This window comes from Anomaloglossus baeobatrachus, chromosome 2, assembly GCF_048569485.1.
Source record: "Anomaloglossus baeobatrachus isolate aAnoBae1 chromosome 2, aAnoBae1.hap1, whole genome shotgun sequence".
Lineage (NCBI taxonomy): Eukaryota > Metazoa > Chordata > Amphibia > Anura > Aromobatidae > Anomaloglossus > Anomaloglossus baeobatrachus.
The window spans coordinates 559,523,010-559,544,332 of record NC_134354.1 but is presented as its reverse complement, the minus strand read 5'-3'; the positions used below and the strand labels follow the sequence as shown (position 1 = coordinate 559,544,332).

Here is a 21,323-nt window from a genome sequence, read left to right as displayed (position 1 = left end):
GGCTCGCTCAGCAAAGCTCTCAGAGGACTCTTCATCTCAGACCCCGTCCTCCTAAGATGGAGACGCAGGGTCCCCTGTCCTTCCCCGTCCCGCAGCTCTGATTCACGAGCTGACTCGCTGGACGAGGAGGATGTCTTTACTGGGGGCTCGGACGCTACTTAATGTACCATTGATCGGTCCGAAGGTGATGCAGATGCTAATGATTTGATTGCGTCCATTATATTTGTACTGGACATCAATCCGCCTGTATCAGGGGAGTATCCCCCTCTGGCAGAAAGGCATCAGTATACCTTAAGAGAACAAGGAGTGTGTTCCTTAACCACTTCAGTTTTCAGCCCACTGTGACAAGCCCAGAGCCTGTCCTGACAGACGCTCCCAAAGCGTGGTTCTGATGACTGTTTCCCCCTTCCACCAGAGGTGGTCAAGGAGTGGGCTTATTCACCAAGGTTGGTCCCTCCGGTGTCTAGTATTTCAGCCCTGATAGTTGTATCAGTGGCTGACGGCACCTCTCTAAGGTTCCCACTGTACATTAATTCTGTACTGGACCTCAATCCGCCAGTATCAGAGGAGCAACCCTCTCTGACAAAAAGGCACCAGTTTACCTTGCCTAAGAGAACAAGGAGTGTGTTCCTTAACCGCTCCAGTTTTCAGGCCACTGTGACCAAGCCCAGGGTCTGCTCTGGCAAACGCTTCCCACTGATGAGTTTTCCCCTTCCACCAGAGGTGGTCAAGGAGTGGGCTCATTCACCAAAGGTGGTCCCTCTGGTGTTTAGACTCTCAGCCCGGACGTTGTATCAGTGGCTGATGGCTCCTCACTTACAGCTGTCCGCCAGGTTGTCCTTCTGGTCAAATCTGTATGGAGGCGGCAGGGGCCTCGTTCTCCCCAGCTTTTGCAGCAGTGCGGCTTTCAAAGCCATCTCTGCTTCTCTTGAGGAGATGCATTCCCTCACAGGGACCCTTTGCCCGAAATGGTTGCCTTAACTTCCAGACGGAGGCTGATTGCAGTCTTTTCATCCTATGCCATGTCCGCCATGCTGGAGACTCTCACCGCACTGCGGTGGCCTCGGCTAATTTCCTCGCTATCTGCAGGCTCCGGTGGCTTCGGAAGCGGAAGGCGGATGCTTCTAAAGAAGTTCCTTGCTGGGCTCCCTTGTGCTGGGACCAGACTATTCGAGAACAACTGGATGAAATTATTAAGGAAGCTCTTGGCGGGAAGAGTTTTCTTCCATGCCATAAACCTAAACCAGGAAACCTGTCCAGGGCAGGAATCAGTCGAGGTTTCGTTCTTTTTGTTCCTCCATCTGATCGTTCTCTAAGCCCTCGGCCTCGTCCACTGACTCAGCCAAGGATCGTAAACCCAAATGGCGCACGAGAAGACCGCAGGAGATGCTGCCACTAAGTCAGCCTCCTCCTGGCTATCTAGCCACGCCAGCAACGTCCTTGGTCGGTGGCAGGCTCTCCCACTTTGGCGACGTATGGTTTTAACACGTCTCCGATCAGTGGGTGCGAGATACCATCTCCCACGGCTTCAGGATAGAACTCTATCCAGCCCGCCAAACAGATTTTTTCTGTCAACTCCCCCCTGCTCCAAGGCCGCCGCCTTCTCACAGGCTGTGGCATTCTTGCAGGCCACTGGAGTGATTGTACCGGTTCCCGACTGGGAACGGTTCTGAGATTTCTGCTTAAATCTATTCCTAGTACCCGAGGAGGGCGGTGCCTTCCGACCTGGATCTCAAGCTTCTCAAGCATGTTCAGGTGCGGCAGTTTCGCATAGAGTTTCTGCGATCAATCAATGACCCAAGGAGATTCCCTAGCCTCCATCGACATCAGAGATGCCTATCTGCATGTGCCAATCGCAGTTTCACACCAGCGTTGGCTACGTTTTGCAATCAGAGTGGTCCAATTCGTGGCTCTTCCCTTGGGGTTAGCCACGGCCCCTCGAGTATTCTCAAGGTCGGGGCAGCTGTGATTGCGGTCCTGCACCTCTAGTGGTTGGCAGTGATCCTTTTGTCCTGGACAGCCTTCTGGTCTGGGCTTCATCCAGTGCAGACTGTTAGCGGAGTGCCTCGCTCACTCTCGCCATTCTAACCAATTCGGGTGGTTCGTCATTCTGTCCAAGTCCACTCTGACTTCGACCCAGAAGTTCTCATACTCAGGGACGCAATTCGGGACTCTGTCGGCACTTGTGAAGCTGCCCTTAGTCAAACAGCAGTCCCTCCGCTGGCGGTCGACGTCGTTCCATCAGGCACCTAATACAGGTGCTGGATCAGATGGTGGTGTCAATGGAAGCGATTCCTTTGTCCAGTTCCATCTGCGTCCTCTGCGGCTGGATATTTTCCGCTGTTGGAACAAGCGGACTTCCTCCTTCCACGGGGCGGTGGCTTCGCCACAGACCAGGGGCTCGTTTCAGTGGTGGCTTCGTCCCCTCTGTCTCAGGGACGCTCCTTCCTGACTCCGTCCCGGGTGATTCTCACCAAGATGCTAGTCTATCCGGCTGGGGAGCAGTATATCTCCACCATGGAGCGCAGAGCACTTGGACTCTGTCCGAATCAGCCCTCTGGATCAATGTGCTGGAAATCAGAGCTGTGTTTCTAGCTCTCTAAGCCTTTCACCATCTGTTGACGGCCAGGCACATTCGAGTCCAGTCAGACAACGCTACAGCGTTTGCCTACATCAACCTCCAGGGCGGGACACTCAGCCGCCTGGCAATGTTGGAGGTTCATCGCATTCTTCAGTGGACGGAGGACTTCTAGTCCACCATATCCACAGCCCACATCCCAGACGTGAAAAACTGGGAGGCTGATTGTCTCATCCGTCAAACCGTGGCTCCACGATCCTCAGGTTTTTGCGGCAGACGCACTGGTTCAAGTTTGTTCCCAGCTTCGTCTGTCTAACGTGTTTCACCCTCTAGTTCTTGCCCAGAGTCCTGCGCAAGATCAGAAAGGAGGGCCGTCGGGTCATTCTCATTACTCCAGACTGACCCAGGCAAGTTTGGTACCCTGAAGAAAAAACAAAAAGCCAGCACCAAATGTGCACTTCAGCACTAAACATTCCAAACTGTACTTATTATGAAAATTTTGAGATTTTTGGCAAAAAATTGCAATTTCTTGAGCTGCCTCGCCACGTCACGGCAAATCTCATTAGAGGCAGTCCTACACTAAAATATTTTTATAAAATGTGCCATACGGCCTCACATATGAATAGTAGAACTGCTCTCAGCAGCACTCACCTGGTCTATTTCAATCCCGTACCCATGACTGAGTCATGGCTGTGGGCGGGACAGGTCCAAGCAAATGCTGCATGAAGTAAATAGCCTGTGGACAAAGCCTGATGACTTAATGTGAACAGTCACCAACCGCCAAAATCCAGACAGATGGAATACATCCCAAATTGGGGTGCATAGCAAGGTGGAGGTCAACCACCGACCAATTACATCCCAGACGTGGAAAACTGGGAGGCTGATTGTCTCAGCCGTCAAACCGTGGCTCCACGATCCTCAGGTTTTTGCGGCAGACGCACTGGTTCAAGTTTGTTCCCAGCTTCGTCTGTCTAACGTGTTTCACCCTCTAGTTCTTGCCCAGAGTCCTGCGCAAGATCAGAAAGGAGGGCCGTCGGGTGTCACAAACCACCGGGGGGGTCACTCAGAAATCCCCCGCGCTGGCTACCAGTACGTCACAATCGGGGGGTAACAAGTGGGGGTCACCCCTCCTTTATACCTCCCGACCGACAGACAGAGCACGTGACGCGCTCTCTAGCGCCCCTCTTATAGTCAGGCCAATTATGGAATTGCCCGACAATAAGCAAGGAGGCCGCTATACTACTTATGCCGATTATTGAAGGGTCCCCGGTGAGAGTAAGGTATATATTCCCCCGACCTCCGCGGGCGGAATATATAAAATCTCCCCGAATCTCACTGGCCTCCCCACAATAATCCTTGGCACAATTCGCTGCCACCAACCGATTTACGGTAACTATTAGCCGAACACACAGACGTGGGATTCAAGATCGAGATAACAGAACAGCCCAAGATTAATTATATAATTTAATCAGCCTAAAGCCACACTAGAAACTACAATATATACAATAGGGAATCTACAGAATATACATGTGTCAGAGTACAGTTACAGATAAAGCATGGTTTTCAAACAGGTATGCAATTCAATCAGTTACCTTGTGCGTCTGGCCACAGGGGGGCGCTGTAGACCAGGTTTCCAGGAACTCCCACAGATGTTTCCTACACGTGACCCCCAGCGAAAGAACACTGGAAAATGGCCGAAGTAGGGTTATCAACCTGGGCAGATCCAGGTCCCCTCCTACCTTAGTGACCTCAGAGGGAGCACTGCTCCACCCCTGGCTGGAGTTATGGACAAAATCCACAACATGGAATATGGCCATAACTTGGCCTGGGAGCGTCGTAGGCGGACGCCAATGCTCTCATTGTGACAGTTATGAATTTAGCTACAGAACGAGGGGACTCATGACCTGTCTGCCAGTTCCCCATTGGCTGATATCACGCCGGGGGCATTTCCCAATGTCCTGCTCCCATAAAAAGGGTGTGCCGGCATCGTCCGCATGCGGAGACACCATTTTTATGGTTGCCATATTTATCGGAAATATGGCTTGCGAGATATGAACCATTTTTTACTGGAGTCGTTCTGTCTGGCTAGTTCCATAGCCTTGCTAATTAGCTAGCAGCCCCCACTACAGGGTCACGGCAGGGAGTCATCCTGTGTCCATTGTTCCCACATCACCTAATTTCCATATCACAGGACATGGCCATGGAGGTGTAAGTGGGACACTGAGAACAAGAAGGGAGGGGGCACTGCCAGGGAGTGATGAGGGATTATGACTGGAGTCATAATTCATCTTCATATCCCGGGATTTGCCTCACACGTGTTTCACCCTCTAGTTCTTGCCCAGAGTCCTGCGCAAGATCAGAAAGGAGGGCCGTCGGGTCATTCTCATTACTCCAGACTGACCCAGGCAAGTTTGGTACCCTGACCTGCTCCGTCTGTCCGTAGAGGTGCCATAGCATCTCCCGGACTGTCCAGACCTTCTCTCACGAGGATGCGGCTCTCAGATTGACGGCGTGGCGTTTGAGTCATGGATCTTGTCGACTTCTGGTATCCCTCCTGAAGTCATCTCCACTCTGACTCGAGCTCGGAAGTATCCTTTGGCCTTTTGGCCTTGCCGACTCTCCTGTCCTTTCTACAGTCTGGTCTGCAGCTAGGACTATCCCTCAATTCCCTTAAGGGACAGGTCTCGGCTCTATCAGTGTTGTGCCAGCGGCGTATCGCCCGGCTGGCCCAGGTGCGCTCCTTCATGCAGGGCGTATCTCACATCATTCCGCCTTACCGGCGGCCCTTGGAGCCCTGGGACCTTGATTCGGTCCTCACGGCTTCCGGAAACCCCCCTTTGAGCCTCTTAGGGAGGTTTCTTAGTTTAGTCTTTCACAGAAGGTGGTCTTTCTAGTGGCCATAACTTCCCTCAAGAGAGTCTCTGTTTTGGCTGCACTCTCTTCGGAGTCCTCCCTTCATCAAGACAAGGTGGTTCTCCGTCCGACTCCGGACTTTCTCCCTAAGGTGGTTGCTTTTCCACCTTATCCGGGGCATTTTCCCTGCCTTCCTTTTGTCCGGCTCCTGTTCATCGCCTTGAAAGGGCGTTGCATACTCTGGATCTGGTGCGGGCGCTCCGGATCTATGTGTCTCGCACCGCTGTTCTTAGGCGGTGCACCTTTTTTTTGTGCTGACTGCTGGTCAGCGTAAGGGCCTTTCGGTTTTTAAGCCGACCCTGGCTCGTTGGTTTAGGTCGGCCATTTCCGATACCTACCAGGGTACTCAAGTGCCTCTCCCGCCGGGGATCAAGGCACACTTGACCAGGGCTGTCGGTGCCTCTTAGGCTTTCAGGCCCAGGCTACGGCTCAGCAGGTCTGTCAGACTGCCACTTGGACTAGTCTGCATACCTTTTCGAAGCACTACCAAGTGCATGCTCTTGCTTCGGCAGATGCGAGCTTGGGCAGACGCATCCTTTAGGCGGCTGTCGCCCATTTGTGAAGTTAGGTTTCGCCTACTTCTCAGTTTTTCTATTTATTCCCACCCATGGACTGCTTTAGAACGTCCCATGGTCTGGGTCTCCCATAAGGAACGATGAAGAAAAAGAGAATTTTGTTACTTACCGTAAATTCTTTTTCTTATAGTTCCGACATGGGAGACCCAGCACCCTCCCTGTTGCCTGTCGGCAGGTTTCTTGTTCCGTGTGTTATCACCGGCTGTTGTTGTAGACAGAGGTTCCGGTTGTTCCGGGTTTTGCTTGTGGGTGGATGTCCTCCTTCAGCTTTTGCACTAAACTGGCTAGGACTGGCTACCAGGGGGTGTATATGCTAGGAGGGAGGAGCTACACGTTTGAGTGTAGTACTTTGTGTGTCCTCCGGAGGCAGAAGCTATACACCCGTGGTCTGGGTCTCCCATGTCGGAACTATAAGAAAAAGAATTTACGGTAAGTAACAAAATTCTCTTTTTTCATATGATCAAATGGTCTTCTAAGCTCCTTGAGGCATTGCAGTCCAGACCGGACCTTTCACAGGCCCTGGCCCTGTTAGCTTGTTTCATCCAGGCCCCACTTGGTTAGCGCCGCAGCGCGCTCCCAGGTTGAGCCCTAGGTCTCAGGCGGAGGATTCCTTCCCGGACCGCAGTCCAAGACCGGCTAAGCGGTCTCGCTGGGACTCTTCCCCGACTTCCTCACGCTGCTAGGGATCCCAGCTTGAGGACTCTCAGGAAGACGAGGCGGACGGGGGAGCTCAGGGCTCTGGCCCTGACTTCACCTTTAACCTTGATACTCCTGAGGGGGACGCCTTAGTAAATGATCTTATCTCGTCCATCATCCAGGTGCTGGTTCGCTCTCCTCCGCCTCCTGTAGAGGAGTCGGCTTCTCAATAGGAGAAACACCAGTTTCGGTTCCCCAAACGTTTTTTGATCACTCTAACTTCAGGGATGCTGGCCAGAAACCCGGAGCGGTCCCGGACAAGCGTTGGGTTAAACGTCACACTGACACGCGTTACCCCTTTCCATCTGAAGTCGTTAAGAGTTGGGCTCATTCTCCCAAAATGGATCCTCCAGCCTCCAAATTGGCTGCTAGGTCCATTGTGTCTGTTGCAAATGGCTTATCCCTGAAGGATGCCACTGACAGACAGATAGAGCTCTTGGTGAAGTCCATCTATGAGGCCACGGGCACGTCTTTCGCCCCGGCCTTTGCACACATGGAATTTTGCTCCGCATGTTCCGTCTTTGACTCTCGGGCATCAGCCTTTTCGTCCTGCGCCATGAACGCCGTCCGGGTCTCCACTAGCCGCACGGCTGTAGCATATGCTAACTCCGTGGCAGTTCGCAGGGCCATGTGGCCGCGCGAATGGGAACCAGACTCGGCTTCAAAAAGGTTCTTAACTGGTTTACCTTTTTCTGGCGACCGTTTATTTGGCGAACGATTGGATGTTATTATTAGGGAACCAAGGGAAAGGTCTCCTCCTTACCCCTAAGAGACCTCAGCAAAGAAAAATCCCATCGAGGTTTCGGTCCTTTCGTCCCTCCACCAAGCCACATTCTTCTTCGTCCAACAGGCCGGAGAAAGGCCAGAGGAACTCATATGCGTGGCGGCCCACGTCACGACCCCAATAGGCCGCAGGGGGCACTGCCTCCAAAACGGCCTCCTCATGGCTCTCGGTCTACCCTAGCCGCATCCCCGGTCGGTGGCAGGCTCTCCCGCTTTGGCGGCGCCTGGTGGCCACAAGTTCAAGACCGATGGGTGAGAGACATTCTGTCTCATGGTTACAGGATAGAGTTCAGTTCTCGTCCTGCGGCTCGTTTCTTCAGAACTTCTGGGCCCCTGCTCAGGTGGCGTGTCAACACGTTGCTCTGGTGACTCTCCAGGGACAAACAGCTCTCCCTGCAGGCGGGGGTGCAATCACTTCTTCGGAGTCAGTCACACCCCTTAAGGCGCCTCATGCACTTCCTGGGGAAGATGGTTGCAGCTATGGAGGCAGTGCCGTTCGCGAACCAAGGCGGCACTCGCAGTCGTCAAGCCTTCCAGGAAGTCCGGCGGATTCTGCAGTGGGTGGAAACACAGGCTCCACCATCTCCGCAGTTCACATCCCGGGCGTAGAAAACTGGGAAGCAGTCTTTTTTCAGTCATCAGGGCATGGACGCGGGGGAATGGTCTCTGCACCCAGAAGTGCTTCAAGAGATCCATCGCCCCTGAGGAACGCAGGTCGATCTCTCAAGGTCCCGGCCTTCATGGCACGGTCTCAGGATCACAGACCTCTGGCAGCGGACGCTTTTGTCCAGGATTGGTCGCAGTTTCGACTGCCTTATGTGTTTTCCCCCTCTGGCGATACTGCCCAGGGTACTACGCAGGATCAGGTCCGACTGCCGTCGCGCCATTCTCGTCGCCCAGACTGGCCGAGACGGTCGTGGTATCCGGATCTGGGGCATCTCACGGTGGGTCAACCGTGGGCACTTCCAGACCGCCCAGACTTGCTGTCACAAGGCCCGTTTTTTCCATCTGAAATTCTGTGGCCCTCAACTTGACTAGGGGCCATTTGTCCCTGACTCCTAGAGTCTTCAGGGTTATCTCAGGATGTCATTGCCACCACGAGACAAGCCAGGAAGCAAACGTCCGCCAAGATCTATTACAGGTCTTGGCAAGTCTTTCTATCCTGGTACGCTGACAACGGCTTTCCTCCATGGCCGTTTTCCTTACCCACATTCCTTTCATTCCTACAATTTGGAATGGACAAGGGTTTGCCCCTCGACTCTCTCTCTAGGGCCAAGTATCTTAGCAGAGTCCTGACGGCTCTTCAAAAGCCGCCTTTTGAGCTGCTGCGGGATGTCTCTCTCTCCCGTCTTTCACAGAAAGGGGCCTTCCTGGTGACAGTCACATCTCTGCAGAGAGTGTCTGAGCTTGCAGCGCGGTCAGGCAAGGCTCCCTTCCTGGTTTTCCACCAGGATAAGGTGGTTCTTCGTCCTGTCCCGGATTTTCTCTCTAAGGTGGTATTTCCTTTTCATCTAAATCAGGATATCTCCTTGCCTTCCTGTTGCCCTAATCCAATTCACCAGTGTGAAAAGGTTTAGCACTCCGGTTCTACGTGTCTCGCACGGCACCCCCTGCGCCGTTCAGATCCGCTTTTTGTCCTTGTCGCTGGCCAGCGTATGGACTCTCAGGCCTCCAAGTCGACCTTGACTCTGTGGATCAAGGAACCGATTCTCGAGGCCTACCGTTCTTCGGGCCTTCCGCTCTCTTCAGGGCTGAAAGGCCATTCTACCAGAGCTGTAGGTACGTCCTGGGCATTGCGGCACCGGGCAACGGTTCAGCAGGTGTGTCAGGCAGCTACGTGGTCTAGTCTGCACACTTTCACGAAGCACTATCAAGTGCATACCTATGCTTCGGCAGACGCCAGTCTAGGTAGGAGAGTCCTTCAGACGACGGTTGTCCACCTGTAAGAGGGGGCCGTGTTCGGCTCTTCTTATTGAGGTATTCTTTTACCCACCCAGTGACTGCTCTTGGACGTCCCAATTGTCTGGGTCTCCCAATGGAGCGACAAAGAAGGGAATTTTGTTTACTTACCGTAAATTCCTTTTCTTCTAGCTCCTATTGGGAGACCCAGCACCCACCCCTGTGCCCTTTGGGCTGGTTGTTCTTTTGGGTTATGGTCTTCAGTCTCCGAACATCCTTCGGATTGAATTTACCTTAGACCAATTTATAAGTTTCCTCCTTCCTGCTTTTGCACCAAAACTGAGGAGCCCGTGATGCACGGGAGGGTGTATAGGCAGAGGGGAGGGATTACACTTTTGAGTGTAATACTTTGTGTGGCCTCCGGAGGCAGAAGCTATACACCCAATTGTCTGGGTCTCCCAATAGGAGCTAGAAGAAAAGGAATTTACGGTAAGTAAACAAAATTCCCTTCTTTGTTGGGTTACAAGTGATCTATAAATACTAGAACTGCAGTGGCCAGCTCAGCTTCATACTGTATATGAGGGCAGGGACAGTACAACTTTTTTTTTTTTTTTGTTTATCTCTCCACAGTACCCATTTAATAAATATGATTTCAAAGTAAATTATCAATGTAAGTCTACACTAATACCAAATAACTCTTCTAAACAACACTATTGGACATGTCCTATCGGAATATGTATGTCAGTGTGGTTCTAACACATTCAGTGTAGATTTAATGGCACCAGAAGTTGACAGATGTCATGGACTGTAACAATAAGGTGACGTCCTCCTACCCCAAAGACCAGTGTGTGAAAAGCTTGTCACACACCAAGCCTTAGCGTGATCATTGTTCTATCCGGTCTATATAAATGCCCTGCTCTTTGCTATTTCTCACCCAGTCAGTACAATAAAGCTGACAAGTGAGCTATAGAAAAATGTGGATGACTGTCTTGCCTATTGTTTTATATAAGTTGTAATGCTTTCTATTTTGTTGGGTTTTATTTCTTAATGTTAAGAATAAAATTCTGATTTATTTGCCTCTTTAGAAATAGTTTTTTTTTTGCTGTGGTAAGCACAGTATTACTTGCTTTTTTCGGGTCCAGTGGCAACCCTCGGGCCCACTTCCGGAGTGCTGAGATCACGTTGACGACAGCGCTACAGCCAGTCGGTGAACCCAGTCGCTCTACCCCTGTAGATGGCACAAGCAGATGAGCGCATTGATTGGTTGCACTCTTGTCTACGTAATGTCGGTATTGCAGGGAAACAACGGTTGTTTGCTCTTTGGCAGAGAGCCGGTGCTGGAAGAGGAAAAGCAATATCTCCCTTTCATAGGTTATGGTAGCAACTAAATAAAGTTTTAAGGAAGAAGACAACCCCTTTAAGTAAATTCTGTTTCTCATTATACCTTCCCTTAAATTTGTTGCCTTTTTTCATTGCGCTGCAGGGGGGCAAGACCATAGAATTCTGCATTGCACGTTGGTGGGCCAGTCTCAGTGATGTCAACATTGACTATTCCATTTCTTTTCATGGAGTTTCTTGTGGACTGACACAGCTCAATATTGTAAGTTTGAATTTTGCAAATTAGCACACCTCCATAATATTGCGTGTAGGCTTATCCTAATTTTACATTTTTAATGTTCCTTGTACCTACTGTATTACAAGATAGTGGAGCATCTTCTCTTTAACCCCAATTACATACTGTTTAGTGGTGTTTTTACATCCTGAAGATGAACAATTTAAATGCGCAGGTGTTTTAGTCCACAGTAATTGTATAAATTCTAAGAAACTGAATTGGTGACCTCGGCATCTTTTTCACTGTCAGTCCCCTATAGACTTGAACCTGCTATCATCCGGTCACTTGTGCTATACACAGCAATGCCACAGTATTTCTGTATATAGCAGAGATTAGTCCCCTATGGATGCCAGCCACAGGAGTACTATGAAGACATCTAACAGCGTATCCCCCTCCAGTGTGTAATCCTACTGTCACAGATTTTTACAGCTTAGCTCCTCTGTGGCTGTTAGGGGTACTTTGCACGCTGCGACATTGCTACTGTGATATCATCGGGGTCAAATCGAAAGTGACGCACATCCGGCGCCGGTAATGACGTCGCAACGTGTAAAGCCTAGATGCGCCGATAAACTATCGTAAAAGCGTCAAAAATCGGTGATCTGTGTAGGGTCGGTTATTTTCATAATGTCGCACCAATAGGAGATACGATGTTGATCCTCGTTCCTACGGCAGTACACATCGCTGTGTGTGACACCGCAGGAGCGAGGAACATCTCCTTACCTGCCTCCACCGGCTATGCGGAAGGAAGGAGGTGGGCGGGATGTTTACATCCCGCTCATCTCCGCCCCTCCGCTTCTATTGGCCACCTGCCGTGTGACGCCGCACGACCCGCCCCCTTAGGAAGGAGGCGGGTCGCCGGCCAGAGCGACATCGCAGGGCAGGTAAGTGCGTGTGAAGCTGCCGTAGCGATAATGTTCGCTACGGCAGCTATCACAAGATATCTCATGTGCGACGGGCGGGTACTATCGCGCTCGGCATCGCTAGCCGATGCTAGCGATGTCGCAGCGTGTAAAGTACCCCTTAGAGTCAGGTGATGGCTGAATGTCAGTCATCTCTGGCGGGAAAGATGTGGGCTCAACTTGCAAGCCCGCTTCAAAGACAGTGAGTTTGATTATGACACATAGTTTATTATAAGCCGTTAAACTGTATTCTCAAGTACTTTCTTAGGCAGCTCAGAGCTATGCAGTCTCCTTAAAGGGAACCGGTCATCAGAAATTTAGCTTGAAACCTAAAAGTTTCCCCCTCTGCAGCTCGTGGGCTGCATTCTAGCAAGGTTCCTGTACTTTTTGTGGCCCCTTTTAAACCAAATTAAATACTTTATAAACTTGTACCTTTTGCTATGTAAATTTTGTAAATAGTCCATGGGGGCGGGCTCTCTGCTGATCGTTGCTGTTCCTCCAGCACATTGACGCCGTCCCCCCACGCTCCATTTCATCCATCAGGACGCTGCCCACTGCGCCCGAGGTGCCGCCCACGCCAGGATCGCTGGTGACGTGTGTCACAAGCACGAGATTATGGGCGGCGCTGTGATTGCATCGCAAGTGCCCGCCCATAATCTCGTGGACGCGCTTTCCCCCACTGCCTCCAGCGTTCTGCGCAAGCGCTCGCCGGCCAAATGACCCGACGTCACCTCCTTCCCATCTTACCCTACAGCAGGGCAAGATGGGAAAGAGGTGACGTCGGGTCATCTGGCCAGCAAGCGCTTGCGCAGAATGCTGGAGGCAGTGGGGAAAGTGCGGTCACGAGGTTATGGACGGCACTTGCTGATGACACAGCGCCGCCCATAACCTCGTGCCTGCGCAAAACGTCACCAGCGGTCACACGTGCACATAGTGCACAGTACCGCTACAGTCGCACAGCGCATGCGCGGGACCACGGGCGCCCAGGGGCGGCGTCCTGAGATATGAAATTCAGCGTTGGGGGGCGGCGAAAATCTGCTGGAGGAACAGCAACGGTCACCAGAGAGCCCGCCCCCATGGACGATTTACAAAATTTACATAGCAAAAGGTACAAGTTTATAAAGTATTTAAATTGGTTTGAAAGGGGCCACAAAAAGTACAGGAACCTTGCTAGAACGCAGCCCAGGAGCTGCAGAGGGGGAAACTTTTAGGTTTCAAGCAAAATTTCTGATGACAGGTTCCCTTTAAAGTTTCCTTGCTTCCTGGTTTCTGGTGGGGAGGGAGCTTACCCCATTGTGTGAACAGTTCTGGTGAGTAGCTGTAGGAGCTGTAGGATTTGTAAAACTATATAAAGCTTAGCACAAGTTCTGCTGTAACACATTCAGCTATCAGTGGTTGTTCTGGAGTTAAAACACTGTTATGACTATTTATACACAGTTAATGGCATTTGAACAAGTACATAGCTTGGGACAATGAAAACCAGATTAGGAGATCTGCTCTGAAGCTGCAGTTTAGTGGTTTTTCTAGCTTTTTATCAACAGCTCTCAGAAACTGAGAGGAAGACACATGCTGGAGAGTGATGGCTGGGATATAAGCAGTCAACCCCTCCCCTAAAAATTAACTACTACCCACTCTCTTGTCCAAAGCACGAATGTCTGAGAGTCGTGGAAACCAGCAAGTTTGCTATTGACTTGCTTTTTTCTAACAAATTAAAGCAATTTTATTAACTTGGAAATACCCCTTTTAAAAGTATAAATTGTAGAACTATGTTGGGCTCGGTTGCGCTTTTAATGTTCACACTGGTTAGGAACTAATATTAAAGGAGACAGCACTACTGTTGTACAGTTACTTTTCTTGTTTCTTGCCAGCATGCTTCTGAAGGGATCACTCGTTTTGATGTACAATCTACCTTGAAGTATGAAGATCTGTCTCCGAGCATTAGTTTAAAGAATTGGGTACAAACTATAAGGTGGTGTATAAAATATAAACATTACCTTTTTTAATCTTGTTAGATTTCTCTCTAAACTGAATGACGTTTCTCTAAAAATCTATGACAGTCACCATATGTTGATATGCTGGCTATAGGTTGTAGCATGTGCTGTGCCTAATGTTTAGTAGAGTCATTAGTAAATAGTGGTAATCATTAAGGGGTACTTCACACACAGCGAGATCGCTACTGAGATCGCTGCTGAGTCATGGTTTTTGTGACCTCATTAGCGATCTCGCTGTGTGTGACACTGAGCAGCGATCTGGCCCCTGCTGTGAGATCGCTGCTCGTTACACACAGCGCTGGTTCGTTTTTTTATTGTTGCTCTCCCGCTGATAAGCACGCATCGCTGTGTGTGACAGCGAGAGAGCAACAATCCTGAATGTACAGGGAGCAGGAGCCGGCGTCTGACAGCCTGCAGTAAGCTGTAACCAAGGTAAACATCAGGTAACCAAGGTGGTTACCCGATATTTACCTTCGTTACCAGCCTCCGCAGCTCTCGCTCTGCCAGTGCCGGCTCCTGCTCCCTGCACACGCTAAGTTAAGCGGTGTGAGCTGGTAACTAAGATAAACATCGGGTAACCATACCCGATGTTTACCTTAGTTACCAGTGTCCGCAGCTTGCAAACGCCGGCTCCGTGCAAGCGCAGCGTCGCTTGCACGTCGCTGCTGGCTGGGGGCTGGTCACTGGTGAGATCTGCCTGTTTGACAGCTCATCAGCGACCATGTAGCGATGCAGCTGCGATCCTTACCAGGTCAGATCGCTGGTCGGATCGCTGCTGCATCGCTAAAGTGTGAAGGTACCCTAACTGTGACTGCTAGTGGAAAAGTGTCTCATTGGCTGGAGGGGCACAACAGAGCTGGCTGCAGCTTTAGGCTGGAGTCACACTTGCGAGTGAGGGTACTTTCACACTTGCGTTGTTTTCCTTCCGTTACAATCCGCCCTTTTGGAAAACTGCGGAATCCGTTAATGGATTCCGCTGTTTCCCATAGCCTTGTATGGATGACGGATTGTACCAAAAGGACCTGCGTTGCTTCCGCTGGGCGACGCTCCGTTGCTTCCGCCCAGCGGAAGGAACGCAGCATGTAACGTTGTTGTGAGCAGCGGAATCCTCTGGATTTCACTGCGCTTGCTGTTTGTGATTTTTTTTTTTTTTAAAAACAAAACAAAAGTTTTATTTTGGCTCGCGGTGGCCGAACGTTCAGCTGATCGGCCGGCTTCAGGGAGCGATCAGCTGATCGGCCGGCTGCAGGGAGCGATCAGCTGATCGTTCACAATAGTCTGCCGCCGGTAAAACTGTAAAAAAAAAAAATCAAAACGGATTCCGTTGTTTTTCAGCGTCCGTTGCATCTGTTGTGCCACTATATGCAACACATCCGTTGCATCCGTCACACAACGCAATGCAACGGATACCGTTCAACCCAAGTGTGAAACTAGCCTGACTCTCTTCGCATCACCCAGCACGCCTTTCCACTCTCTGGACAGGAGCGTCTCAGCTGCATAGAAATACATGCAGCTGACCCACTCCTGTCAGTGTGTGGCCGCAGACTCCTGCGAGTGCGACTCCAGCCCTACAGAATAATGGTCTATCAGACAGTTCACTTTCATGCCCAACAAGGTTTGGCAGTTTAAAAAAACAAAACAAACAAAAAAACAACAACTTTTTAAATAGGTTGTGGTGACCATATCCTGTATGCCTTTTATTCTTTTTATATGTGCTTTGGGGATTTAAACACCTAAAAATGTAGCTTACTCCTACATGTATGTGTTGTATTTGCAGGCCTATCAGTGCCAAGACGAAACCTCTGGGTGTCCGCGATGTTCTGCCAAATAATCGCCAGTTATATGAAATTGTTTTAACATACAACTTTCATCAGGTGGGTTTTAATACTTTGAAAGACCTTTTAGATTGTTTTGAAAACTTATAGACCTCTCTTTCCCACAGTGCTGTGAATTCTAGCCATTACAAAAAAGGGTCTCCAATGAGTATCATTAGTAATGATCAGTTTTCTAACTTTGCGCCCCTTGTGCTGTCAGATATAATACTGTTGACATTTACAGTATCGGGATTGTGCACATATACAGAAAGTCTTTTGTCATGGCTGTACGGCTAGGACAACCTTCTGTCTGTTTAAAGCACCACTCCAGCGTTTTGTTTTTTTATTTCTTTTCCAGAGTGGTATAACTAATGCCTGTTCACGCCTCCTTGTAAAATACTTACCATCCGTTGTCTTCTGTTTTTCCTGATGCTGCTCTGTGCCGTTACGCCATTTCTTCGGCGCTCTATTGGGAGACCCAGACGATTGGGTGTATAGCTACTGCCTCCGGAGGCCACACAAAGCATTACACTAAAAAGTGTAAGGCCCCTCCCCTTCTGGCTATACACCCCCAGTGGGATCACTGGCTCACCAGTTTTCGGCTTTGTGCGAAGGAGGTCAGACATCCACGCATAGCTCCACTGTTTAGTCAGCAGTAGCTGCTGACTATATCGGATGGAAGAAAAGAGGGCCCATATGGGGCCCCCAGCATGCTCCCTTCTCACCCCACTGGTGGTTTGTAAGGTTGAGGTACCTATTGCTGGTACGGCGGCTGGAGCCCACATGCTGTTTTCCTTCCCCATCCCCCTGAGGGGCTCTGAGGAAGTGGGATCTTACCGGCCCCAAAGCCCTGAGGCCGGGCTCCATCCACAGACCCATTGAACCTGCTGGATGTGGAGCGGGAGTGCCGTTCAGGGACATGGCCCTGCACCATTCAGGTACTCTGTGTCCCCGTACACACAGGCACCGCACACTCCAGACTTGCTGGGTGTGCTAGTGCGCCGGGGACAGTAAAGGGTTACAGTCACTGCAGCCTAGCTGAGTGACTTTATTTATTGGGAACTACCGCGCCGGACGCTCCGGGAGCGGCGGCGCGGCTGGGACTTGTAGTGCGCCGGGGACTTAGCGCCGACCGCGCTTTTACGGCGGCGGCGCTTATAAATCCAGTCCCCGGCTTTTGCGGCCTAGCTCCGCTTCGTTCCCGCCCCCACCCTGTCAATCAGGGTAGGGGAGAGACGCTGTACAATCAGCAGCGCCGAGGGCTGGAGCCTTATTTACATGCTCCAGCCCTCTCACTAGACACTGTGGGACGCCGGTTTCCCGCTCTGACTTGGGGCACGCCCACGGCCCGCCCCTACTCACACGAGCTGGAGAAGGACGCCGGCAGCCATTCCTGCAGCCCGAGCTGGGAGAACGGACTCTGGGCAACCAGGCACAGGACTAGGGCGACCACACACCCGCTTATAGGCGGGCGGTAAGCGGCACCTGGGGTGCTGACACTAAATACCGCAGTTTGTCTATTTGTATTTTAAGCTTACACTGCATAGGTCGCTATTTTGGGCTATATGCCCTCTTAGATGGCGACACATCAGCAGCAGGAAAGCATGGGTGCTAAGGCACAGGCTTTCTATGCTGCTTGTATTGCACGTACTGAGGTGTTCATGTGTATTTATGCTTGTATGCTATACACTGCACTGTACGGTCGCTAGTCTTGGCTATATTCGCCATAGAATGGCCAGACTACAGCAGCAGAAAAGCAAGGGTGCTGAGGCACAGGTTTTTTTCTATGCTGCTTGTATTGCAGGTGTTGCAGTGTTCATTTGTACTTATGCTTGTATACTATACATTGCACTGTATGGTCGCTATTCTGGGCTATATTCCCCTAGATGGCTAGTCTACAGCAGCAGAAAAGCAGGCTTTCTATGCTGCTTGTATTGCATGTGCTGCAGTGTTCATTTGTACTTTATGCTTGTATGATATACATTGAACTGTACGGTCGCCTTCTTGGCTCTATAAGTCGGCAGCAGCATATAAGCAACACAGGCTTTCGATGCTGTTTTTACTGCATGTGATACTGTTCCACGGCACTGCTTCCCATTGTGTGCAATGCTCCCCTGTAGCACTTGGTCAGCCGGGGTCTCTACTTGACGTGGCCAAAAGAACCACCTCTCAACCCTGTCCAAGGACAGGGACGGAGTTGCAATGACATAGAGACTTGCAGTCCGGACAGGCCTTGGGCAATCTGGATCATTGCTCCCTGGCCACCCTCACTTGGAATGAAATCGGTGCTCCGGGGGGGTCCCAGGAGGCTCTCTGTATGATGAGGCAGACGTAGCTCATCAGGACTTTGATCCTGACACCGCTCTCACTCCGGATACACCGGATGGTGACGCCATAAGGAATGATCCTATAGCGTCCATCAATGGAATGTTGGATCTTTTCTCCCTCAGCTCCCCCAGCGGAGGAGTCAGCTTCACAGCAGGAGAAGTCCCATTTCAGTAGCTCAAACTTATATTGAGTATTGTTCTGGCCACGCTGACTTTAGAGAAGCAGTCCAGGAACACCACGCTTCCCAGATAAGCGTTTTCTCCAAACGTATTAAGGATACACGTTATCACTTTCCCCCTGAAGTGGTCAGGCGTTGGACCCAGGGTCCAAAGGTGGATTCTCCGATCTCCAGGCTTGCGGCTAGAGCCATAGTTGCAGTGGAGATGGGACTTCACTTACAGATGCCATTGACAGACAGATGGACTCTGGTTGAAATCTGTCTATGAGGCTATCGGCGTGTCGGTTGCTCCGGCATTCACAGCCGTATGGGCACCCTAAGCTCTTCAGCTGTTCTTGCGCAGCTGGTCTTGAGCACAGGTACATCTGTGCCGCAGGGGCGTCCGTAACCTCGCAATGTCTGCATTGCGACTTACCCTATTAATGCTGTCCTGGAAGGACAGTCGAGGTTTCGGTCCTTCCCAGGCTCGGGCAGGTCCCAATTGTCCTCGTCCAAAAGGGCTGAAAAGCCTCAGAGGGGCTCAGCTGCCGGCCGGGCTCAATCACGCCCAAGGAAGGCAGCCGGAGGAACCGCTACCAAGGCGGTCTCCTCATGACTCTCAGCTCTCTCATCTTTCCGCATCCGCGGTTGATGGCAGACTCGCTCGCCTTTGGCGACATTTAGCTGCCACAGGTCACAGACCGGTGGGTGAGGGACAGTGTGCCCACGTGCACAGGACAGAGTTCTGTTCTCGTCCTCCGACTCGATTCTTCAGAACGTCCCCACCTCCCCACCGAGCAGATGCTCTTCTGCAGGCAGAAGGAGTGGTAATCCCGGTTCCTCTTCAGGAACAAGACACGGTTTTCCTCCAATCTGGTTGTGGTGCCAAACAAGGATGGCTCTTTCCGTTCCGTTCTGGACCTAAAACTGCTCAACAAGCACGTGGAGGCCAGGCGGTTCCGGATGATACCCTCCGCTCCGTCATTGCCTCAATGTCTCAAGGACATTTCCTAGCATCAGTAGACATAAAAGATGCTTATCTCCACGTGCCGATTGCTACAGAGCACCAATGTGTTTCTACATTTCGTGATAGGAAACGACCATCTTCAGTTCGTAACTCTGCCATTCGGGCTGGCGACAGCCCCACGGGTGTTCGCCAAGGTCATGACGGCAGTGGTAGCAGTCTTGCACTCACAGGGACACTCTGTGATCCCTTACTTGGACGATCTACTTGTCAAGGCACCCTCTCAAGAGGCATGCCAACTCAGCCTGAATGTTGCGCTGGATACTCTCCAGACGTTCGGGTGGATCATCAACTTCTCAAAGTCAAACCTGTCACGACCCAATCACTAACGTATCTTGGCATGGAGTTTCATACCCTCTCAGCGGTAGTGAAGCTTCCGCTGGACAAGCAGCGGTCACTACAGACTGGGGTGCAGACTCTCCTTCAAGGTCAGTCGCACTCCTTAAGACGCCTCATGCACTTCCTCGGGAAGATAGTGGCGGCAATGGAGGCGGTGCCGTTTGCGCAGTTTCATCTGCGTCCACTTCAATGGGACATTCTCCGCCAATGAGACGGGAAGTCAACATCCCTGTACAGGGGAGTATCCCTTTCACAGACGGCAAGGACTCTCTGCAATGGTGGCTTCTTCCCACCTCATTATCACAGGGAAGATCCTTCCTACCACCGTCTTGGGCGGTGGTCACGACAGACGCGAGTCTGTCAGGGTGGGGAGCGGTTTTTCTCCACCACAGGGCTCAGGGTCCGTGGACTCAGCAGGAGTCCACCCTTCAGGTCAATGTTCTGGTAATCAGAGCAGTGTATCTTGCCCTACTAGCCTTCCAGCAGTGGCTGGAAAGAAAGCAGATCCGAATTCAGTCGGACAACTCCACAGCGGTGGCATACATCAATCACCAAGGAGGGACACGCAGTCGGCAAGCCTTCCAGGAAGTCCGGCGGATTCTGATGTGGGTGGATGCCACGGCCTCCACCATATCCGCAGTTCACTTCCCCGGCGTAGAAAACTGGGAGGCAGACTTCCTCAGTCGCCAGGGCATGGACGCAGGGGAATGGTCCCTTCACCCGGACGTGTTTCAGGAAATCTGTCGCCGCTGGGGAAGGCCGGACGTCGACCTAATGGCGTCCCGGCACAACAACAAGGTCCCAACCTTCATGGCACGGTCTCGCGATCAAAGAGCGCTGGCGGCAGACGCCCTAGTGCAAGATTGGTCGCAGTTCCGGCTCCCTTATGTGTTTCCACCTCTGGCACTCTTGCCCAGAGTGCTACGCAAGATCAGATCCGACTGCAGCCGCGTCATACTCGTCGCCCCAAACTGGCCGAGGAGGGCGTGGTATCCGGATCTGTGGCAGCTCACGGTCGGCCAACCGTGGGCACTACCAGACCGACCAGACTTACTGTCCCAAGGGCCGTTTTTCCATCGGAATTCTGCGGCCCTGAACCTGACTGTGTGGCCATTGAGTCCTGGATCCTAGCGTCTTCAGGATTATTCCACTGGGTCGTTGCCACCATGAGACAGGCTAGGAAGCCCACGTCCGCTAAGAACCACAGAACGTGGAGGATATTCTTATCCTGGTGCTCTGCTCAGGGAGTGTCTCCCTGGCCATTTGCATTGCCTACCTTTCTTTCTTTCCTGCTATCTGGGTTAGAAAAAGGTTTGGCGCTCGGCTCCCTTAAAGGTCAGGTATCGGCGCTATCCGTCTTTTTTCAGAGGCGTTTGGCACGCCTTCCTATGGTGCGCACGTTCCTACAGGGGGTTTGCCATATCGTTCCCCCGTACAAGCGGCCGTTAGATCCATGGGATCTGAACAGGGTACTAGTTGCCCCCCAGAAGCCGCCCTTCGAGCCTCTGAGGGAGGTTTCACTTTCTAGACTATCCCAGAACGTGGCTTTTCTGGTAGCGATCACATCTCTTCGGAGAGTGTCTGAGCTGGCAGCGCTGTCATCCAAGACTCCCTTCCTGGTCTTCCACCAGGACAAGGTAGTGCTGCGCCCCATTCAGGAGTTTCTCCCGAAGGTGGTATCCTCTTTTCATCTTAATCAGGATATCTCCTTGCCT

The 21,323-nt window shown here is 51.4% G+C and overlaps 1 protein-coding gene across 4 annotated transcripts in view; it reads left to right on the top strand.

Annotated features, from left to right (window-relative positions):
• The window catches only part of TPP2 (tripeptidyl peptidase 2), a 252,335-nt gene that overhangs the window by 118,791 nt on the left and 112,221 nt on the right, over positions 1-21,323 (top strand). For all 4 annotated transcript variants that reach the window (XM_075336693.1, XM_075336691.1, XM_075336694.1 and 1 more), the window contains exons 18-20: positions 10,928-11,044; positions 13,824-13,924; positions 15,724-15,820. In XM_075336693.1, coding sequence (XP_075192808.1) covers positions 10,928-11,044; positions 13,824-13,924; positions 15,724-15,820 — 315 coding nt within the window. The remainder of the gene's footprint in view (positions 1-10,927; positions 11,045-13,823; positions 13,925-15,723; positions 15,821-21,323) is intronic.